The following is a 23,527-nucleotide window of genomic DNA, read 5'->3' on the forward strand; positions in this document are numbered from 1 at the left end:
TAGAGACAGGGTTTCATCGTATTAGCCGAGATGGTCCCAATCTCCTGACCTCGTGATCTGCCCACCTTGGCCTCCCAAAATGCTGGGATTACAGGCGTGAGTCACTGTGCCTGGCCCAAGCTTCTGTGGTTTTATTGAGAAAAAGTTCAAGCTAAAAAGTCTGAGTTGGAGGTGTGAGGAGGTGTGAGGAGTGAGGTGTGAGGAGTGAGGAGTGAGGTGTGAGGAGATGTGAGGTGTGAGGAGCGAGGTGTGAGGTGTCAGGAGTGAGATATGAGGTGTGAGGAGGTGTGAGGTGTGAGGAGATGTGAGGAGTGAGGTGTGAGGTGTGAGGTGTGAGGAGGTGTGAGGTGTGAGGTGTGAGGAGTGAGGTGTGAGGTGTCTGAGGAGTGAGGTGTGAGGGAGGTGGGAGGTGTGAGGTAAAGTCATAAAAACAAAAGTCATAAAATCCCGGAAAAATAAAATAAGAAATAAAGTCATAAAGAAATAAAGTCTCAAAATCCGGGGAAAAAGAGAAATAAAATAAAAGTAAAAGAAGAAGAATAAAAGAATAAAAGAATAAAAATAAAGTCTCAGGAGAAATAAAGAGTAAAGTCTCAGAAACTCCAAATAAAATAAAGTAAAAAAGTAAAAATAAAATAAGAGTCTCAAAGAATCAAAAAAATAAAATCGTCAAAATAAAGAATCAAGAAATAAAATCAGAAGAAATAAAATCTTAATCAAAAATCAAGAAGAGTCATAAAAGTCATAAAAGAATAAAATCTCAAATAAAATCTCATAAAAAGAGAGAAATAAAGAATCATAAATCTTAAAAGAGTAAAAAGAAGTCACAAAAATAAAGAATAAAGAAGAATCAGGAGAATAAAAATAAAAGAATGAAAGAAGTGAATCAAAAAGTCATAAAAAACAAAAATTAAAGTCAAGAAATAAAAAGTAAAAGAATAAAAGAAATAAAAAAGAATCTCAAAGAAAATAAAATAAAGTAAAATAAAGAATCTCAAAATAAAGTCAAAAACAAATTAAAATAAAAATAAAAATTAAGAAAGAATAAATAAAAATAAAATCTCAAGTAAAATCATAAAATCCTCAGAATCTTTTATCAAATCTCCTCCAAAGGTCTAAAAGAGTCATCAAGAGTCATCAACAAAGAGAAATAAAGACAAAAGGAGTCATAAAAAGGAAAGTCATAAAAGAGGAGTCATAAAAGAGTCATAAAGTCAAAGTGTCAAAGGAAATTAAAATAAAGTGAAAGAGTAAAAGGCAAAAGAAGTCAAAGTTTAAAGGTCAAAATAAAGGAGTAAAGTCATAAAAAGAGTAAAGTCATAAAAATAAAATAAAAGGTAAAAGAATAAAAGTCTCGTGAAAATAAAGTCATAAAGTCTCAAAAATGAAATAAATGAAAATAAAAATCTCAAAAAATAAAATAAAAATAAAATCTCAAAAAATAGAATAAATCTCGTCATAAAAAATAAAAAATAAAATCCCGTAAAGTAAATCATAAAATCAGAAAAATAAATCATCATAAATCAAAAGTCATAAAGATAAAGTAAAAAATAAAATAAATTAAAGTGTAAAGTAAAGAATAAAATCATAAAATAAAGTCATCAGAAGTCGTCGTCGAAAATCTAAAGTCAATAAATCAGGAAAAGAGTGAGGTGTGAGGAGTGAGGTGTGAGGAGTGAGGTGTGAGGAGTGAGGAGTGAGGTGTGAGGTGTGAGGAGATGAGGTGTGAGGTGTGAAGTGTGAACAGTGCACATAGGAAGCTTTATGTAAGTGGGGCCAGGAGCTGCCTTTGGCCTCCTTGCTTGGTGAGGCTGGCTGGGTTGGGGGTGCTGGAAGTGCCTTTGTTTCCCTGGAAAGGGGACAGCTGGGGCCAGAGCTCGGGAAGTTTTGAATGCCGGGGGTTTGATGTCATCCTGAGGAGGGTTCCCCTGGGGTCCCCAGGGCCCCTGGCCACACCAAAGGTGGGGGAATCTGTCCGCCCTGGTCCCCTCAGCTTCGGGGTGAGGGTGGCAGGGAGGGTGCTTCTGTGTCCCCAGCCTTTCCTCCCCTGCCGCAGTGCAGATGTGTTCCACAGAAGGTCCTCTAAGCTTAAAACCTCAGTCTCTCTGAACACAAAAGCCACCAAGTGGGGTGGGGCTGAGGCAGCACTGGGACCCCTGGGCCCTCCAGTACCTCCTCTTGGCCACTGTGTGGCTCTCGGCTTATCTGCTGTGGGCCTCTGGGGGTGAAGGAGGCCGTGCTCCAGGGTTAACAGTCTGGGAAGAATCAAAGACAGATTGCTGGAGTCCCGGGGGCTGCTCCTCCCTATAGTGCCTCTGCCCACCCACCCTCTGCTTGCATACCTCCTATGACGAGGAGCTCACTATCTGTGCTGGTTTCCTAGGGCTGTGCTAACCATGCACCACAAACTGGGGGGTGTGAAATGGCAGAAGTTTATTCCACGAGGCCGTGGAGCTGGGAGTCTGGTATCAAAGTGTGTTCAAGGTTGGGTTCTCCTGGAGGCTCTTTGAGCCCTCGGTTTCCCGGGCTTGCGGCTCCTCCCGTGGCCTCTCTGCTGCATCCGTCTTATCCTCTTCTGTGGTTTATAAGGACATGGGTTGTTGGATTTAGGGTCCAGTCTAAATGATAATCCCTCCCTCCTTCTCAGGACGTGGGACCTGTCTTAACCCAGGACGGGGCATCTCGAGATCCTTTCCCTAATTACATCAAAGCAAAAGCCCCTTTTCCAAATGAGCGCACGTTCACAGGTCGCGTCAGGCTGCGGGAGAGCCTTTTCCAGGACACAGCAGGAGCCGCCGCATCCCCAGCAGGACAGGTGCTCCTGTGTGGGTTGCCTCTGCCTTAGGGTGGGCTGATGATACAGGCCTCTCTGCAGGGGTGCTTGGCTGTTTCAGAAAAATTGCAGCCCCTCGCAGCCCTCCCCTAAAGGTGGCCTGAGCGCCTTGAGGGCCACGTCTGTGGCAGCCCCCTCTGTGTACTCAGGGCTGAGAGTGGTGCGGGGCACACAGGAGGGTGATTTGTAAATAACACAGAATGGAAGAAGGAGGGAGGAGAGTGGCTCTCCCCGTGGGTAAAGTAGGATGACAGCAGCTCCAGTGCCAAGGCTGCCCTGAGGCGCATTAGTGTCACTGCCTGGCTCAGGTGGTCGCAGTCCGCAGCACCTGCCGCCAGGAGGCTGACGAGCACTCTTACTGGTGTGAGACAGGGCAGCGGCAGTGGGGCGGGGTTTGTCTTCTCCAGAGTCCACTCAGCCATTCTGGGGACAAAAACTCAAGATCCCCCGCAACCTCTGCATGCCAAGCACAGCCTGGGAGAGGGGGCTGGGCCCCTCCCTGGCTCGGGCGTCTCTGGGGGCCTCCCCTAGGCTGAGACCTACAAAGCAGCCCTGGGGCCCCTTCTTCTGCCACAGAGAGGGGCCCGGGGAAGCCTCATCGGAAACATGCCCAGGGGCCTGCAGGTGGGTGCCCAAGAGGTTTTGTGCAAACCCTGACGAGTCACCACACTCAGCATGGCCAGGCCTGGCCTCCCCAGTGCTTCTGCCCAACCTGCCCAGCTGTGGCTTGGGGCTGGGGCTGCAGGCCATGCTGGGTGGGGAATCTTGAGGAGGGGAGTAGGGTGCCTTCGTGCAGGGTTAGGGAACGCACAGTGTTGGGAGGGAAGGACAAGCTGATGTCGGTCCTCATCCTCTGCTGGGAGTCCTTGTGCAGTGCACGACCTGCTCAACCATACCCAAGAAAGAGGAAGCGGGAGGGGACGATAGGAGCCAGAGGGAATGGAGGAAAAGGCCAGGAAAAGAGGGGGAGAGCGAGAAGCCCTCCACCTTGGCCTGGTGCTCTCGCCCTCATCCCCCATCCCCAGGTAGAGCCAGTGACCCTCCCTCCTGGCATGGGGAACAGGTCTGTCCACACGTGGGCCACACGCGGTTCTCTGGGGCAGGACCTGGTCAGCCGATGGCGGCAGCCAGTGCCTGAGGAGGTAAATGGCTGAGTGGGAAAGTTCGGCAGGAGGGAGCGAGCAGAGGGAGCCGGAGCCCCCAGGCACAGGAGTGTTCTCCCTGGCCCCCGACCGTCGTCTGCTCCCTCCCGCTCCCCCTCGCATCCCCCGTCCCGCCCAGGGGAGGATGGAAGGAGGCAGCCCCACCGTGGACTCCACTCCGCCCCCGCCTCCTTCCTCCCCGACCCGGGGCTGCCTTCTTCCCAGCGGCCGCTGCCCCATCTTCCGCTCAGCTCGGTTCTGAGGTGTGACGGCCGGACCCCCCAGGCACAGGCTGCACCACGAGAACGGAGCCAGGGACCCGGCCAGGGCCGCGCGTCTCCCACCTTCCGCGCGCTCCCAGCGCTGTCCCGGGGGTCGCAGGGCCAGGAAGACCCGCCCGGGGGGACCTGCGGGACCTGCGGACTGGGCGGGGTCCGGGGTCCCGTGGGCGCAGAGGACGGGAGGCGGCAGGGCGGCCTGCGCTCCTGCGGGTGGCTGAGGCAAGCGCAGAAATACCGGGTTGGGCAAGACTGGAAAGGCGGCGGCAGGAAGGCTGGAGGGCGGCCCGGAGGCGGAGGTCCGGACAGGCCGGCTCTCAAACCACAACCCGGGCCCGCGCCCAGCAGACCACGGCCCCGGACCCTGGTGCGGAACGAGGGGTCTCAGACAAAGGCAGAGCCGGGCGGGTCAGAGGCAGCGCGGGGGACGTCCCCCAGATGCAGGGAAGGACGGACCCACAGCCAGGAGCCCTTTAGCGCCCTGAGCGGGCCTGTGGGAGGAGGGGTGAGGCAGGGAGGGCACTGGGCAGGGCGGAAGGGGACCCTCTCTGCAGGGTCTCCCCCACATCAAGGCGCAGGTGCACAGCGGGTCACACGCAGCCAGCTGCCCACAACACAGGTGTGTCCAGCCGGGTGGGCAGGGCGGGGGCACTGCTGGCGGGGGTGCAAAATCGTCATGGGACGTTGGCTGGGACAGCAGAGGGCCCCTCCCTGAGGTGCCACCACGCCACACCCCCCATGGGTTTTCCCCATCAGGAGTGGTCTCGTGTGTCTCGGCCTTTTCCCCTTCTTTTTTTTTTTTTTTCTTCTTTTTTTTTTTGAGACTGAGTCTGGCTCTGTCGCCCAGGCTGGAGTGCGGTGGCCGGATCTCAGCTCACTGCAAGCTCCGCCTCCCGGGTTCACGCCATTCTCCTGCCTCAGCCTCCCGGAGTAGCTGGGACTACAGGCGCCCGCCACTTCGCCCGGCTAGTTTTTTGTATTTTTTAGTAGAGACGGGGTTTCACCGTGTTAGCCAGGATGGTCTCGATCTCCTGACCTCGTGATCCGCCCGTCTCGGCCTCCCAAAGTGCTGGGACTACAGGCTTGAGCCACCGCGCCCGGCCGGCCTTTTCCCCTTCTGTGGCTCCCTCTAGGGCCACCGCCTCCAAGCAGGGTCTACATCTGCCTGCCCACCCAAAGCCCAGTCAAAGGGGTGGGTAGGAGCGTGGCTGTGGGGGAGGGGCTGCAGGCAGAGGGCAGAGGCCCTGGGGCACGCCCTGGGAGGGGCTGGCAGGCGGGTGCCATTGCCAGAACCCCACACAGGCTTTCCAGTCACTGCATGGGGAGCAAGGAGGACGTGAGCGCTAACCGCCTGGAGCAGGACGTCCCTGGAGGGCGTGGACACCCGTGCATGCCCGTCACACAGCAAGGCCACCCTTCCCAGCTGCCTGACTGAACATCCTCTCCACTCGACCACATGGGGGCAGTCACCCTCCTAGGACAGGCCCCTCTGCACCAATGTCCAAGAGCCAGAGGGATGGGTAGCCACACCTGGGGTCCACTGCCACCTGGTGCGAGTTCAAACCCAGCTCCAGACTGCGGTGCCCAGGGCTGTGGCTGCGGGCTGACCAGCTGCAGAGGGGGCCTCGCCTGGTCCCAGTCCACATGTGAGCTGCGGTGGGCTCACCTGTCCGCTCCTGGCCGGAGACAGACAGTCACTGCAGGCGCCAGTTTGAGGTGCCCCACACTGGAGGCACAAGGCACCATTTCCTGGCCTCCAGCCCTCATGGTACAGCCCACAAATGACAGGCTGCAGGCTGGCACCCAGAGTGGCCTGGACTCCAGCTCCGTGGCCTTAAAGGCCACCCTTTCCAGAGAATGGGAATTTCCTTTGCACCTGGCTTTGACCTGATGGCAAATCTGATAAGCCTCAAAAAATGGTGGTCGGGCGCGGCGGCTCACGCCTGTCATCCCAGCACTTTGGGAGGCCGAGGCGGGCGGATCACGAGGTCAGGAGATCGAGACCATCCTGGCTAACACGATGAAACCCCGTCTCTACTCAAAATACAAAAAACTAGCGGGGTGTGGTGGCGGCGCCTGTAGTCCCAGCTACTCAGGAGGCTGAGGCAGGAGAATGGCGTGAACCCAGGAGGCAGAGGTTGCAGTGAGCCGAGGTCGCGCCACTGCACTCCAGCCTGGGCGGCAGAGCGAGACCGCGTCCCAAAAAAAAAAAAAAAAAGCCATTGCTGAGACACATGATCCAGCTGCTGGGACACAAGATGAACTGTGTGGCCTGTGCTGTGGGAGGGACGTGGACATAAAATGGGAAACAGTTCCCTCAGGAGTGCACAGGCGGCCCAGCTGCAGTGCTCACTCACGCCCAGCTCCTCTGCCCACACTCTAAGTGTCATTTAATCCAGAAGAAGAGTGGCACGGACGCAGGTCATGCGGGGAGCAGAAGTGCGCGTTGCTGCCTCCCTGGGGCTCCACTCGCAGCCCTGGGGGAGGGAGCTCTCTCTTGGGGGTCTCATCCCAAACCTCGTGTCAGGAAGCAGATGAGGGACACGGGTGGGCCACAGGCGTGGGCACCACACTGCGGCTCCTTCCATCTGATTAAAGGAGGTGCTGGAGGCCCTGGAGCGTGTACCTGGGAGGCCTCTGCCCAGGTGCAGGCCTGTGGCTTTCAAGGTGGAGAGCAGAGAGCGACAGCGGGGGTTCCTGGGGGGCTCTGCCGGTGGCCCCTGCTGTGGAACATGGCATCACACATGGGGCCTGGCTCAGCAGGTCTGGGGCCTGCACACGGAGCCGCTGGTGGTCACTGCAGAGGTGGCAGCTGGGCAGGGCTGGGAATCAGCCCTGGACCTCTTCCCCTCCAGCAGCTCCATGGCCCCTGCAGGGAAGGTACCTCCATCTCATGAACCAAGGAACGCCCAACCCAGCCCCACAAATGGGGAAACTGAGGCGCAGTGCTTCCCTGGGCTGGGGTCTGAAGGCAGGAGCTGCTCCATGGCCGGTCCTCCCAGGGGGAGTGAGCGCGCAGCCACACCCTCACCCCCCAGCAGCTCCCGAGTGCTGGGCCAAGTGCAGTGCACGACACAGAGGCAGACCCGGCTGTGCTTGGGCAGAGGGCGCACACACCACAAGGGCAAGAACAGCTGCTTATCAAAATATTTTATTTTAGGAGACCCCTCAAAAAAGACCCTCCACATTAGACAGACGCCCCAACAATACCCTTGGCCTTTTTTTTTTTGGTCTTTTCTGTATTTTTTCCTGTTTAAATCAACTAAAACAATTTGATGCTTAAAATAAAAGACAGGAAGTATTTCCTGATGAGACTTTAGTCGAGAATATAGATATATTTCTGATCCGGGGGCGGGTGATCGGGGGCGGAGAGGAGGAGGAGGTGCCACCAGTGGTTCGCAAGGTTCCATTTCTCAGCTCAGGAGGGAGCCTTGGCTGCCTGGACCCGGGCTGGGGACGCAGAGCTGGGGCTCCACAGGCCCAGGCCTGACCAGGGCCAGGGAAGAAGACGGTGGAGGAGGAAGAGAAGGCGGGGCTGGCGGCCGGGGCCTGTAATTTACATGAGAACTGTGCTGGTCACTAGCGCTGTCGGTGTCTGTCCTGCAGGACTTCTGCTCTGGGGAGGGAGGCTGGGACTCAGCGTCGTCGTCATCTCCTGTGTGGCTTCTTTTCCAGCTGAGAAACTTTTTTTTCTTTTTTACTTTTTAAAAAGAATCACAGCCAAAATAAGACATTAACTGCAAAATCCAAAATGGCTGCGCTTACCCTATGTATAAAAATGCGTCCAGTCCGGTCAGGGGCACGGCCTATGCTTTCCCGGGGATCTTGGCCCGCTTGCGCGCAATAGCGTCCTCCACGGCCTTCAGCTGTTTCAGCAGCTCCTCCCGCCGCGACAGCGTGCTGGCCTTCCCTGATTTGGTGCTGGCAGCGCTGGGATCCGAGGCTTTGCCGGGCACGCTCGTGACCTTGCTGGAGCTCTTGGACTGTGGTGACAGCTGGCGCTTCCTACAAGGGGGTGGGGAAGACCTTGAGCCCCCAGAAGCCACATCTGAGGTGGAAGCAGCAGTGCGGTGCCCTCCCTGAAGGGGAACTTCCACTGAGTGCTCAGTGGCCACCAGGAGAGGCAAGGGGCTCCCGGGATGGCCAGGCTCCCCTTGCCACAAGCAGGCCTGGTCCTAGCCACTGGCTGCCGGGCTTTGTGGAGTAGAGACTGGGAGGGTCCTGGGCTGGCCCCGCACAACCTGCTCTTCTTCCCACCTCCGTGCCCAGAGCTCTTTGCCCAAGGACATCGGGAGCAGAGGGCAGCCTCCAGCCTCGACCAGGGCAGGAGTGTGTGTGCGGGAGTGGGGTTGCCCTTCCCTGTCCCTGTCCCTCACCACATCAGCCCAGCAGGAGCTACAGGAGCTGGAGCACCTCCAACCTGGCCCAGTGCTAGCCCTGCTGCTGCTGGCCTCCCTGGGAAAGAGGCTCAGGCTAGCCACCCTCGGTGTGCCCAGGGCACATGCTGGGTCCACTCACCTGTCAGCCGGGGCTGCAGGGGCTTTGGAGTTCTGGCCTCTCTGTCGCTCTGGCTTCGGGGAGCCCAGTCTCCCACCTGACTTCCGGTCCCGAGAACCTGGGTGATAGGTACAGAGTGAGACCACCCTCCTGGCTTACACCAATACCAGGGACTCACTTCTAAAGCCTGAGGCTGCTTAGTTCACCTCCTTCATTTTTATAAAGAAATAAAAAGGGAAGAGCCAAGTAGAAGAGAAGAGACATGTGGACACCAAGGCATCCGGAAATGAGGCTGAGGCCAAACCTGGGCTCCAGGTTCCACCAAGCAGCCAGTATCTTGCGCAGAGACACAAAACTCCTTCCTAGCTTTGAAGAAATTTATCACATGGGGCTTCAAATACAGAACAACAAAAAAGACATGGCAGTAAAGACATACAAGCAAAGCCGAGAGACCACGAGTGTCACTCTGGCAATGTTAGGAGGGAGGCGCGGCAGCCTAGGCAGGGTCCACTTCCCGGCACAGGCCCAAGGCTCATGCGTGAACAAAGGTCTGCAGGACCCCAGTGGCCCTGGTTCCAACCCCAGGCAAGGACAGCAAGGCTGTTCCAGACCAACCACACAGGACACTGCCCTGGGCTTAGGGACAAAGGTGAGCAGCTTCCTCTTCCTACGCCCGACAAACTCAGAGAACTACTCGGGAAGGGGTCTGAAGCCCCCTGCCTGTTCTCTGCGTCTGGGAGTGGCTGTGCGGGTGGCCAGGCCCCCTTGTCCTCTGGTTTAAGTTCCACCCATCAAAGCCAGCCAGGACAACCTCCCTGTCTTTCCATCTGGGCCCCAGCTCTTGGGGTGTGGTCAGGACGGCTGGGGGTCCGCGAGGCCCTTTCAGGTCTATGTGGCTCAGCAGTAACACAGACACTGTCTGCCCTGTCACTCAGTTCCCAGGAGCCCAGGAGGGTCTCCAGAGGGCACGAGGCATGTGGGTCCAGCTGTCTTCTGTCAGTCAGACTGAAGAGATTTGCAAAAATGGAAAAACCAATGCCATTCCTGCATTTGTTTTGGAAAATATAATTATATTTTGCAAAAATGACACGTGTAAGAAAAATACAGGCCGGGCGCGGTGGCTCAAGCCTGTAATCCCAGCACTTTGGGAGGCCGAGACGGGCGGATCATGAGGTCAGGAGATCGAGACCATCTTGGCTAACACGGTGAAACCCCATCTCTACTAAAAAATACAAAAAACTAGCCGGGCGAGGTGTCGGGCGCCTGTAGTCCCAGCTACTCGGGAAGCTGAGGCAGGAGGATGGCGTGAACCCGGGAGGCGGAGCTTGCAGTGAGCTGAGATCCGGCCACTGCACTCCAGCCTGGACGACAGAGCAAGACTCCGTCTCAAAAAAAAAAAAAAAAAAGAAAAATACAGTTGCTCTTGTTGCCCAAGCGGGAGCGCAATGGCGCAATCTCAGCTCACTATAACCTCCGCCTCCCGGGTTCAAGCGATTCTCCTGCCTCAGCCTCCTGAGTAGCTGGGACTACAGATGCGTGCCACTATGCCCAACTAATTTTTTGTAGTTTTAGTAGAAACGGGGTTTCACCATGTTAGCCAGTCTCGAACTCCTGACCTCAGATGATCTGCACACCTTGGCCTCCCAAAGTGCTGAGATTACAGGTGTGAGCCACCATGCCTGGCCTATTACTGTTATATTTATTTATTTATTTATTTTTGAGACAGAGTCTTGCTCTGTGGCCAGACTGGAGTGCAGTAGGGTGATATTAGCTCACTGCAACCTCCGCCTCCCGGTTCAAGTGATTCTCCTGCCTCAGCCTCCTGAGTAGCTGGGATTACAGGTGCCCGCCACCATGCCCGGCTAATTTTTTTAATTTTTTTTTGTTTTTTTTTGGGATGACGGAGTCTCTGTCACCCAGGCTGGAGTGCAGTGGCGCGATTTCGGCTCACTGCAAGCTCCGCCTCCCGGGTTCACACCATTCTCCTGCCTCAGCCTGCCGAGTAGCTGGGACTACAGGCACCCGCCACCTCGCCCGGCTAGTTTTTTGTATTTTTTAGTAGAGACGGAGTTTCACCATGTTAGCCAGGACGGTCTCAATCTCCTGACCTTGTGATCCGCCCGCCCCGGCCTCCCAAAGTGCTGGGATTACAGGCGTGAGCCACTGCGCCCGGCCTAATTTTTGTATTTTTAGTAGAGACAGGGTTTTACCAGGTTGGCCAGGCTGGTCTCGAACTCCTGACCTCAAGTGATTTGCCCGCCTCAGCCTCCCAAAGTGTTGGGATTACAGGCGTGAGCCACCGCGCCTGGTCCTGTTACTTTTAAACAAACATTTAAAAACTTTTCTTAGTTTTAGTTTTCAATATCGTAATACTGACAGGCATAATCTGCAAGTCAGATGTTTTCTGGGCCCTCCTGCTTGTTAAGAGCGATGGGGTCTGAGTCCAGCTGCTCTGCATCCCCAGGCTCCCGCCCCCTGCCCTGCCCCCTAGGGGCTGGGAGGCTCACCTCGGTCTGGGGATGTGTTGGCCCGCTTGGCTGGAGGAGGGCTCTGCCTGTCCTTGTCTGATGGTTCATAGCGCTTCCTGCTTCCTTTATCAGCCGCCTGGGACAACCGAGAGGCCGGTGAGGACGGCAGGGCCAGGAGACAGCAGCTGTGTCCTCACCCCAGACAACATGGGTTCCTTGCCAGCAAACTGCTCTGCTCCCAAAGGTCCCACCACATGCCCATGAGACCCTGTAGCCCCAAGTGAGGCCTCCATGACCTGGACCAAGGGCACCCCCACTGTGCACTTGGGGCCCTTCATGTTCCATGGGAAGCACCCTGAAGGCCTTCCTGCTCCCCATGGGGGCCACTCTAGGAGGACCTGGGACCCCTGAAACCAGGCCTCTTAACCTTCCAGCAGAGGACAGCGATGTGTCCTGCTGAGGGCAGAGGACAGGGACCGAGGCTTGCTTCCTGTATTGTGTTGAGACTGGCTGGCAGGGAATGGCGGCCACAGGCACAGAGAGAACACCCTCTCTGTCCAGAGCGAGGCCGGCAGCACCCGAACCTCCCCAGATGCTCACACTTCCTGGCCTAGGCCGGGAAGATGGAGTCTCGCTCTGTCACCCAGGCTCTGCCGACACCTGCAAGGCCCCACTGGCCCTCACTCAGGTTCTGTCCCCCAGGAGGAAGCTGTCTCAGGAAGCAAATGGACCCAGGCCCAGACGCTGGGGGAGCCAGCAGCAGGGCCCTTGCCCTCACCTTATTCAACAGTGTCAACTTGATCTCCTTGTGGGCCACAAACGTGCCCTGCTGGGGCTGCCCGGGGGGTGCCTGCTGGGGGGTCGAGGGCTGCTGGGAGGACTTCCCCCCTGCTGGAGGTTTTGCAGATTTAGGTGGTTGCGTGGACGAATCCCTTTTCCGCTTTTCCTCTTTAACACCGTCTTCTTTCTTAGATTTTCCTACCAATGATAAATCTGCAGTCATGGGGGTGCTGGTGATTTTCCCGGGGCCACACCGACAGCCAGGCAAAGTCTGTGCTGATGCCACCCTCCTCCCCCTGGAGCTACTCCTTAAAGGTACCAGGGCTCCCGAATACCTTTCTCCTTCCTGGTCTGGGCTGGTGCTGGGGACCGAGAGCTGGCTGAGGACACGGGGCTAGCCAGGTCTGCGTACATGTCCTCCGAGTCCACGCTGTGTGCAGAGCTGCTGCTCGACGTAGCACTGGACACTGAGGAGACACTGCTCACGCTCAGGGACCTGGACACATGAGAACATCTCACCACAGTCCAACCACAGACTGGAGGGAGGGGCCGGCGGGGGGTGTTCCATGGTCCACGTTTACCCAGTGTCCATTTATGGATCATGTACCCATGGAATGTGTGATTTTGGGGGGACACTGGGCAGTTCTAGGGTTACACAGTAAGGGACGTCTCTATGGCTGGGCCAGGGCCCCACTTCACTAACGAATGTCAGGTTGCAGCTGGGCGCGGTGGCTCGCGCCTGTCATCCCAGCACTCTGGGAGACTGAGATGGGCAGATCACCTGAGGTCAGGAGTTCGGGACCAGCCTGGCCAACATGGTGAAACCCCGTCTCTACTAAAAATGCAGAAATTAGCCGGGCATGGTCGCGGGCACCAGTAATCCCAGCTACTGGAGAGGCTGAGGCAAAATAATTGCTTGAACCCGGGAGGTGGAGGTTGCAGTGAGCCAAGACTGTGCCACTGCACTCTAGCCTGGGCAACAAGAGCGAAACTCCGTCTCAAAACAAACACAAACGAAACGAATGTCAGGTTGCTTGTTGGGAAGGGAAACAGGACTGAGCTGAGCCAACAGTGGCAAGGATGGAATTTAAGCAGAGTCCTTGGCTTAGACACCTGCAACAAAAGGGTGACAGCCTCAGCCCACAGGGAAATTAAAACACAACGAGCTGTTCCGCACAGTCTCAGGGAATGCCTGAGGAACACGCAGCAGACAGACTGGAAACAGCAGGTCTGCAGCTCCACTGGCTTGCACTCAACACGGACACAGAGCACAGGACTGGCATCTGAGTCCGCCCTGCCCATGTGCTACTCGGGAAAACACCAATCACATCCCCCAGGCACGTTGGGTACCGCAGCAGGGAACGGGGAAGGTAAGAGAACCATTTTTTTTTTTCCAAAAGTCAGGTCTTTTAAAACATTTCAGACCTATCAAGAAACATTTTAGGCCAGGTGCGGTGGCTCAGGCCTATAATCCCAGGAGTTTGGGAGACCACGGTGGGAGGATCACTTGAGCCCAGGGGTTTTGAGACCAGCCTGGGCAACATAGCAAGACCATGTCTCTCCAGAAACAAAACAAACAACAGAAAAAAAAGTTTGATGGCTGGGCGCGGTGGCTCAAGCCTGTAATCCCAGCACTTTGGGAGGCCAAGACGGGCGGATCACGAGATCAGGAGATCGAGATCATCCTGGCTAACATGGTGAAACCCCGTCTCTACTAAAAAATACAAAAAACTAGCCGGGCGAGGTGGCGGGCACCTGTAGTCCCAGCTACTCAGGAGGCTGAGGCAGGAGAATGGCGTGAACCCGGGAGGTGGAGCTTGCAGTGAGCTGAGATCTGGCCACTGCACTCCAGCCTGGGTGACGGAGCGAGACTCTGTCTCAAAATAAAAAAAAAAAAAAGTTTGACAAACATATAAACCACCTGCTGCCTGGAAATGAAAGAGTTCTATGTGAGGAATCTAAGGACTGATTTAATACTTTCTTTCAAAACAACTAAACAGCAGAAATCTTTTTTTTTGAGACAGGATCTCTGTTGTCCAGGCTGGAATGCAGTGGCGTGATCACAGCTCACTCAACCTTGACCTCCCAAGTAGCTGGGACCACAGGCACACACCACTATACCCAGCTCATTAAAAAAAATTTCTGGGCTGGACGTGGTGGCTCATACCTGTAATCCCAGCACTTTGGGAGGCTGAGGTGGATGGATCACCTGAGGTCAGTTCAAGATCAGCCTGACCAACACGGTGAAACCCAGTCTCTACTAAAAATACAAAATTAGGCTGGGTGCAGTGGCTCACACCTGTAATCCCAGTACTTTGGGAGGCCGAGGTGGATGGATCACCTGGGGTCAGGAGTTCAAGATCAGCCTGACCAACATGGTGAAACCCAGTCTCTACTAAAAATACAAAATTAGGCTGGGCGTGGTGGCTCACGCCTGTAATCCCAGCACTTTGGGAGGCTGAGGTGGGTGGATTGCCTGAGCTCAGGAGTTTTGAGACCAACCTGGGCAACACGGTGAAACCCTGTCTCTACTAAAATACAAAAACTTAGCTGGGTGTGACAGCATGCGCCTGTAGTCCCAGCTACCCGGGAGGCGGAGGTTGCGAGACTGCGCCATTGCACTCCAACCTGGGCAACAAGAATGAAACTGTCTCAAATATATATATATATATATATTTTTTTTTTTTTCTGTGGAGATGGGGTCTGTGTTGCTCAGGCTGGTCTCAAGTCCTGGGCTCAAGCAATCCTCCTGCCTTGGCCTCCCGCAGTGCTGGGATCACAGGTGTGGGCCCCACGCCCGGCCCACAACGCTTTTCCATGTATTCTCTTCTGAGATGTTTTTTATCGGCTTCCCCACCCCTCCGGCTGGTTCCCTTGATAGCTGTGACAGGCCGTGCAGGCCCGGCCTCTGTGGCTCCTCCCCAGGTGCAGGTGCTCTCCTAGGTGCTGCGGCATCAAGTCAGCAGGGCAGAGGCACCTCCTCCTGACCTGAGTGCCCTCGAGTTTGTGAAGCTGTTTTTGTGGGGGAAGGGGGGGGTCTCCCTATCACATGAATCCTGGCCCATTTTCTCCCGTGTCAAAATTTCGACCACAGCCTTCCACAGCCCCAAGGTGACTCAGACCCAGAAGGGCCCCAAGCCTGCCTGTAGGAGACAGCCCAACCCACAAGCTGGCTCTTTCGGGGGACTTCCTGGCCCCAAAGGGGAGGGAGAAACAGAGGCAAAGGGTGATAGGGACGACCTGGATCGGGAGCTGGAACCACTATAGCTGCTGCCACTGCCGCTGCCGCTGCCGCTGAGCGTCCGCCTGTAATACAAACAACAGCTGGGCTCAGGGGGTGTGGCCTCCGCAGCCCCTCATGGCCTCCCCTCCCCACCAGCAGCCCAGCAGCCCTGTGAGGCGAGGCTCCAGACTGGCCTTGCCACCGCCTTGGAACAGGGCCTGGGCCTGTCTTCCTTTAGGCACAGTGTTTTGTCAGGATAAAAAGTGCAGTCTCTCAGGGCAGCACCTCCCAGTGTAGACAGGGGCGGTGAGGGGAAGGCCTGTGCTCCCTGCCAAGCTGTCCTTTCTCCTTCACGCTCCAGAAACACAGACTCAGGGAGGGGACAGGACAGGTTCCCGGGTAAGGGCTCACTGGGTGCTGCTGCTCGGCTGGGGGGTGCCTCCCACCACCGGGCTCTGGACCCTGGCACTCTGGATTTCCAGCAGTGCCAGCATCACAGTGGCACCAAGAACATGGAAAGCCCAAAGGCCCATGGACACCGAAATGCTCACCTCCTGGGGGGGGTCCTGGCTGGCCGCTCCTTCCTCCTGGCTTCCCGAGGGTCTCCTGGCTTGGTGGGCTCGGGGACAGGAGCCGTGGTTTTGGTGGCCTGTGGTGGGGCTGGAGGCAAGGCCGGCTTCTTCACTGACTTCTCTCTGTGAGACAGGGAGGCTCCAGCAGGGCAGGGCTGGTGGATGAGGCCCCGCTGGCCTACGTCCTCTTTAAATGTACCCACACCTCGGGGAACGACACCGCATGCTTGTGACGCTAAGTGAGCACGCTCATGCCTGGACACAGTTCCCACCCGTCAGCGTCAGAGCACTTGGGAATGGCTTCAAAGCCCCCAGCAGCCCTTCAGGGCTCCCCTCTAACAGACAAGAGCTACAGGCACCGCCAGACAGTGGGGAGAGCAGGCTAACACGAAGAGCCCTGAGAACACCCGGCTGCTGCCATGTCCCCAGGGCTGTGCTTCGTCCCCAGGGCTCCCGGGGGAGCACTGCAGTGTAAGGGCGGCCCGGGAGAACAGGGGCTGTGCCCAGTGCCCCCCCAGCCCAGTCACCCTCTGGGAATAGCCCCCCCGAGGCATCCTCACCTCTTTGGTCCCAAACACAAATGAGAGATAGAGACGGAGGGAGGAGGCTGCAGCCTCTGGAGGCCTGGCCGGCCAGGACTTGTCCACAGGCTGGGCACTCACCCTGCTTTCCCGGGCGGCGGGGCCGGCTCTCCCTTGGTTCTGATGGAAGGTCTATGTGGGGAAGGTGTTGGGGATGGGGACGGGGACGAAGAGAAGGACCGGGACCTGGGGGAGTGAACAAAGGTGTGAGAAGAGGCCTGGGGGTGTTTCTTTTTTTTTTTTTTTTGAGACTGAGTCTAGCTCTGTCGCCCAGGCTGGAGTGCAGTGGCCAGATCTCAGCTCACTGCAAGCTCCGCCTCCCGGGTTTACGCCATTCTCCTGCCTCAGCCTCCCGAGTAGCTGGGACTACAGGCGCCCGCCACCTCGCCCGGCTAGTTTTTTGTATTGCTTAATAGAGACGGGGTTTCACCATGTTAGCCAGGATGGTCTCGATCTCCTGACCTCGTGATCCGCCCGTCTCGGCCTCCCAAAGTGCTGGGATTACAGGCTTGAGCCACCGCGCCCGGCCTGGGGGTGTTTCTTAACCAGCCCAAGCCCACTGAGGACCGACCCACCCAGACCCATGGAGAAGGCCATGAATTTCCATTTATGTGCCTCAGGTTTAACTTCAGTTCTGGACTGTTCTGGCATCTGCTAAACACACAGGCCCAGAGTAGACCGTGGAGTGTGGAAGGTGTCAGCAGCCCCTGGCGGGCCCTCCAGGAGGCAGGTGCCACGTTCACGTGTGTGCAGGACGGGAGGGGACAGGTCCCTTGGCAGTGGGGCAGCAGAGCAGCTCCCACAGAAACACCCGCAGGACAGGGCTGAGTCTGGCCCCTTCCTGGAGGACTGTCCCTGGAGGACTGGAATGCCTCAACTCGAGGATCTCAGGCTGTGGCCCTCAGTGACAGCACACATCTACACAAGGACGAGGGCCCGCAACGCTGGTGTTTGGCGGGGGACACAGGACATGAGCCCCTGGCCATCCTAGTTCAGCTTCCAGCAGGGACTTTCAATACCCCAAGGGGCTATTGGTGCCACAACTAAAGCCACATCTGCAGGTGCTCATGCTCCCTGCACCAGCCAAGGGCCCTGCATGGGTCCCGGGGACGTACCTGGACCGGCTTCCTGAGAACGAGCTGTGTCTGGAAGAGCGGCTGGAGTAGGAGCTGTAGGATGAAGACCGGGATCGTGACCGGGAGGAGCCGGAGCCGGAGTAGGACGATGACCGTGAAGATGACCTGGGGCGGGCGGGAGGGAGAGTGGTGAGAAGTGAGAAGGGCCCTCCCTGCCCCGCACGCCCTCTGCTGACCTGCTGCTCTTTGGCACAGACCTGAACGCACAGCTACACACACATGCACAGACACACACATGCGCACAGATGTACACATGCGCAGCTACACACCCACAGATACACAGCTACATATGCGCACAGACGCACACAGACGTATACATGCACAGCTACACACCCACAAAATCACAGCTACACACACGCACAGACGCACAGCTATACATGTGCAAGTTGCACATGCACGCACACACACAGCTATGCAGGCGCAGATGCACAGCTACACACATGCGTACAGCTGCACACGCGCAGACACACAGCTACACACGTGCACAGACGCACAGCCATACACGCGCAGACACACAGCTACCCACATGCGCACAGATGCATACAGCCTCCCCCAGACACTCCCACCCCTCCTCAGTGGAGAATAGCATTTAGAAATCAAGACCTGGGCATGGGGTGTGCCTGCTGTTACTGGGTGTCGCTGCCTGAGTGGACAGAGCCAGGATGTGTGCGCTGACCCAGGTCACGTGCGTCTGTGTGTGTGTCTATCTGTCCCTCTGCACCCACTGTGAAGCCTGGCCTCCCACCCACACCTCCTGTTCCTTCGGAGCACCATGGGGTCCACCCTAGTCCCCTGCTTTCCGTCATCCCTCCCTCGGGAGCCAGGCTCCTGTGTGCTGAGACCAGGACTGTACGTGGAGGGGCACAGCTTCAGGTCCAGTCTGGAGGAACAGATGGACTCACTGGGCCCCAGGTCTGTGCATCCTCCCGCATCCAGATGCCCCTCCCTCCAGTGTAGCCCGGGACTCCCTGGGAGCAGTCGGGCTCAGTCGCCGGTGTCTGTGCCCCATTTGGGGTCACTGCATCAGTCCTACTTGGCATTGATGCTCTTTGCTGAATGTATACATGCCGGGTTAGTCCCACTGACTGGCCTTCAGGCAATGACCCCACAGCAAACAGTGGGGCTGTGGTGTTCCCCACCTGACCCAGTGAGGTACACGGTGTTCAGCTGACGGCTCCGAGGTGCTGACACCCCAGCCGTCCCAGAAGCCCTCCTTACCTGGAGGAATTAGAGGCAGAGGCCGACGAGGCTGATGTTTTCCGACGCCTTCGAGCCCGGCTCGGGGAGACCGACACCCCGAGTTTCTTCTTGGGAGACTTGGATCGGCGCCAAGGGTCCTTCCACTCATCTGCTCGCTTCACCTGCGGCCCCGCAGTGGTGGCCTCCTTCTTTGGTGGCTCAGCTTGGCGGCTGAAATCACAGAGATATTAGCAACTCTCGGGCCACCTTCCGCTTCACAGCTATGCCATGTGGGTGACAGCAGTGGGGGAGACTACTGATCTCGTACCTGGCTCAGGATCACCTGAGAAACAAAGGGTCCTATAGGGGAAAACAGACCACTCACAAAACCCATCATCGCAGGGATGAGCAGAGCTCTCTCCACAAACAGTCTTGGCGCCAGAGTCTGTTACTCAGGGACACCCAGGCTTCTCCTGAACCAGAATGGCAGTTACTTTTTGTGGGTGTCATTACTTACTTAATTTCCATCTTCCCAACTACGCTGTCAGCTCTGGGAGGGACAGGGATGGTATCTAATACTATCTGTAGTGCCGACATACTAGTAGGTTCATAATAAATATTTATGAAATAAGCCCGGGCCCGGTGGCTTACGCCTGCAATCTCAGCACTTTGTGAGGTCGAGGCAGGCGGAGAGGTTGAGGTCGGGAGTTCCAGACCAGCCTGGCCAACATGGTGAAATCCCGTCTCTATTAAAAATATAAAAATTAGGCCGGGCACAATGGCTCATGCCTATAATCCCAGCACTTTGGGAGGCTGAGGTGGGCAGATCATGAGGTCAGGGGTTCAAGACCAGCCTGGCCAACATGGTGAAACTCCATGTCTACTAAAAATACAAAAATTAGGCTGGTACGGTGGCTCACGCCTGTAATCCCAGCACTTTGGGAGGCCGAGGAGGGCGAATCACGAGGTCAAGAGATCCAGACTATTCTGACTAACACAGTGAAACCCCATCTCTACTAAAAATATAAAAAGTTAGCCGGGCGTGGTAGCGGGTGCTTGTAGTCAAAGCTACTCGGGAGGCTGAGGCAGGAGAATGGCGTGAACCCGGGAGGCGGAGCTTGCACTGAGCCGAGATCACGTCACTGCACTCCAGCCTGGGCCACAGAGTGAGACTCCATCTCAAAAAAAAAAAAAAAAATTATGGCCGGGCGCGGTGGCTCACGCCTGTAATCCCAGCACTTTGGGAGGCCGAGACGGGCGGATCACGAGGTCAGGAGATCGAGACCATCCTGGCTAACACGGTGAAACCCCGTCTCTACTAAAAATACAAAAAACTAGCCGGGCGAGGTGGCGGGCGCCTGTAGTCCCAGCTACTCGGGAGGCTGAGGCAGGAGAATGGCATAAACCTGGGAGACGGAGCTTGCAGTGAGCTGAGATCGGGCCACTGTACTCCAGCCTGGGTGACAGAGCGAGACTCCGTCTCAAAAAAAAAAAAAAAAAAAAAAAACCAAAAAAAATTAGTTGGGCGTGGTGGCGGGCACCCATAATCCCAGCTACTTGGGAAGCTGAGGCAGGAGAATTGCTTGAACCTGGGAGGCAGAGGTTGTTGTGAGCTGAGATCGTGCCACTGCACTCCAATCTGGGTGACAGAGCAAGACTCCGTCTCAAACAAAACAAAACAAAATAAAACACAAAACAAAACAAAAATTAGCTGGGCGTGGAATATGTGCCTATAATCCCAGCTACTCGGGAGCCTGAGGCAGGAAAATCGTTTGAACCCAGGAGGCACAGGTTGCAGTGAGCTGAGACTGCACTACTGCACTCTAGTCTGGGCAACAGAGTGAGACTCCATCTTAGAAAACAAATAAAAAACCCAACACAAATGATATTAAAGTGACCCCTTATATATAAATCTTTATCTGACTTCTTAAAGGGCAAACTCCTGAGAAATGGAATTAATGGGTCAAAGGAGACACACATTTTACAGGTTATTGGTAGTTTATCAAATATTGTTTCCTCATTTAGCCAGCAGTGTGCTGTGCCAAACCTGAGCTTGGTGTCACCACTAACAACCACAACCACCACCCAGACACAAACCAACCCAAAATCCTGGCAATTGTATAAGCAGAAAAGGGTTTTTTTTTCTTTTTTTTTTTTTTTAAGAGACAGGGTCTCGCTCTGTTGCCCACTCTGGAAAGTGGTGGCATGATCACTGCAGCCTTGAGCTTCCAGGCTGAAGGGATCCTCCCACCTCAGCCTCTTTGAGTAGCCCGGACTGCGGGTGTGCACCACCACACCCAAGTCATCAAACACTGCTTTAAGGTCTCCCTGTGTTGCCCAGGCTGGTCTTGAATTCCAGGCCTCAAGCGATCCTCCCACCCTGGTCTCCGAAAGTGCTGGGGTTATAAGCTTGAGCCGCCATGCCTGGCCTGCAAACACATCTTGAAAGGCTGTCGTAGCTCCTGTGTTACTGTGAGTGGGATTCTCTGCCCTATGCCTTGCTCACCTCCGGCTCTGCTGTGGTAGCATCTGCTTATGTCACATGACAACACATGAAACCATCAAAACCATCGGTGTTTATGTTTTCAGAGCTTGTTTAATCAACCAGATGGCCGGCAAACACGCCTGCTATCTGCTGAGAATGCAGGATGGGGGCAGCTCCCCACTTAACACTGACCTAAGGACACGGACACACGACATCACAGCTTCAGCTCCTGTAATCAGCCCAAAACCCCAAGAGCTATTGCCACATCTGGGAGTCTCCTGGAAAAGTACTCCAGGAAGAGGTCAACGCCTGTCTTATGATCCTCCTTGTCACAAGCTACTGGAGAGCTACTTTCACCTTTATACTTCCTGTATACTCTCATCCTAAAAACCCAAGAGGAAACGGAGCACCGGTGAGCCACAGGGACGGTGGCCCTTCCAACACAGGGAGAGGCAACGGCAGAAGTCAAGGCATGGTCGAGACCACCTCCTCTTTGGGTGAAGCTGTAACAGCACATGGAGTCCTTGCTGTGGTGAGGGGGAAGGAAAACAGCGTCTGCTTGTTCCCTGCCATGCCATGGAAATAAAACCAGCTGACATCCAGAGAGGCAGGCGGTGCAGACCTCCACAATCTCAGGGCAGCTCGTGCTTGCCCCCCAGGAAGAACTGCTCATTCCCTCTGGGGACAATGACACCGAATTTCCAAATGAAGATGGCCAGAGGCAGGCCCCACAGGGGTCAGTGAGGTCTCTCTTCTCTGGGCCAGGGCTGTGGATGGGCCTGCACTGTCTCGTCACTGCACAGTGTGCCCTCCGCTACCGCCGGCCGCACCACTTTCCTTCTGAAGTAGCTGCTTCCAGGCCCATGGAGCAAGGAGGTTCTATCCAGCAAGTCCATGTTCCCATGTGTGGGACATGGTGGTACTGATTTTAAACAGGATGTAGATAACCAGTTTTTTTCTTTCTTTCTTTTTTTTTTTTTTTGAGACGGAGTCTTGCTCTGTTGCCCAGGCTGGAGTGCAGTGGCACGATCTCGGCTCACTGCAAGCTCCGCCTCCCAGGTTCACACCATTCTCCTGTCTCAGCCTCTCGAGTAGCTAGGACTACAGGCACCCACCACCACACCTGGCTGATTTTTGTATTTTTAGTAGAGACTGGGTTTCACCATGTTAGCCAGCATGATCTCGAACTCCTGACCTCGTGATCCGCCCGCCTTGGCCTCCCAAAGTGCTGGGATTACAGGTATGAGCCACCGTGCCCGGCCCATTTTTGTTTTTGTTTTTGAGACAGAGTCTGTCACCCATGCTAGAGTGCAGTGGCGCAATCTCAGCTCACTGCAACCTCCGCCTCCCGGGTTCAATTGATTCTTCCACCTCAGCCTCCTGAGTAGCTGAGATTACAGGCGTCCGCCACCATGATCAGCTAGTTTTTGTATTTTTCATAGAGAGGAGGTTTTACCAAGTTGGCCAGGCTGGTCTCAAACTCCTGACCTCGAGTGATCCACCCACCTCAGCCCAGATAACCATTTTTACTTTTGACTTTATTACTACAGTAATAATGACGAATGATTTGGGATCAGCTTTGCGGTAATGATGCAAAATTTCCTTTTAAAAGGTGTTTTAGTTTAAAAAGTGGACCAGATGCACTGGCTCACGCCTGTAATCCCAGCACTGTGAGAGGCTGAGGTGGGAGGGTCGCTTGAGGCCAGGGGTTTGAGACCAGCCTGGGCAACATGGCAAAACCCTGTCTCTACAAAAAATACAAGAATTACCCAGGCACGGTGTTGTGCACCTGTGGTCAGTCGGGGCTGAGGCAGGAGAATCACTTGAGCCTGGGAGGTCAAGACTGAAGTGAGCTGTGATTGTGCCCCTGTACTCCAGCCTAGGCGAAAGGGCAAGAAGACCCTGTCTCCAAAAGAAAAAAAAACCAGTAAAAGTATTTAAAATATGCAAATACATAACAAGCAGTATCTGGATACAGAAAATTACGCAAGTGGGGGCTGGGCACAGTGGCTCACGCCCGTGATCCCAACACTTTGGGAGGCCGAGGCAGGCAGATTACTCGAGGCCAGGAGTTTGAGACCAACCTGGACAACATGGTAAAACCCTGTCTCTACTAAAAATACAAAAATTAGCCAGGCCTGGTGCTGTGTGCCTGTAATTCCAGCTGCTCGAGAGGCTGAGGCATAAGAACTGCTTCAACTTTGAGGCCAGGTGCGGTGGCTCACCCCTGTAATCCCAGCACTTTGGGAGGCCGAGGCAGACGGATCACGAGGTCAGGAGATTGAGACCATCCTGGCTAACACGGTGAAACCCTGTCTCTACTAAATATATATTAAAAAAAAACTCGCCGGGC

The 23,527-nt window shown here is 55.3% G+C and overlaps 1 protein-coding gene across 2 annotated transcripts in view; it reads right to left on the reverse strand.

Annotated features, from left to right (window-relative positions):
- Window positions 1–7,388: 7,388 nt before the first annotated feature.
- Window positions 7,389–23,527, reverse strand: part of ZC3H18 (zinc finger CCCH-type containing 18) — a 68,669-nt gene continuing 52,530 nt past the window's right edge. For both annotated transcript variants that reach the window (XM_031658031.1, XM_031658030.1), the window contains 10 exons: window positions 18,729–18,920; window positions 17,490–17,615; window positions 16,456–16,560; window positions 15,773–15,916; window positions 15,239–15,304; window positions 12,334–12,494; window positions 11,997–12,196; window positions 11,258–11,354; window positions 8,772–8,868; window positions 7,389–8,258 (listed from right to left, as the gene is read on the reverse strand). In XM_031658031.1, coding sequence (XP_031513891.1) covers window positions 8,060–8,258; window positions 8,772–8,868; window positions 11,258–11,354; window positions 11,997–12,196; window positions 12,334–12,494; window positions 15,239–15,304; window positions 15,773–15,916; window positions 16,456–16,560; window positions 17,490–17,615; window positions 18,729–18,920 — 1,387 coding nt within the window. In that variant the 3' untranslated portion in view covers window positions 7,389–8,059. The remainder of the gene's footprint in view (window positions 8,259–8,771; window positions 8,869–11,257; window positions 11,355–11,996; window positions 12,197–12,333; window positions 12,495–15,238; window positions 15,305–15,772; window positions 15,917–16,455; window positions 16,561–17,489; window positions 17,616–18,728; window positions 18,921–23,527) is intronic.

This window comes from Papio anubis, chromosome 18, assembly GCF_008728515.1.
Source record: "Papio anubis isolate 15944 chromosome 18, Panubis1.0, whole genome shotgun sequence".
NCBI lineage: Eukaryota > Metazoa > Chordata > Mammalia > Primates > Cercopithecidae > Papio > Papio anubis.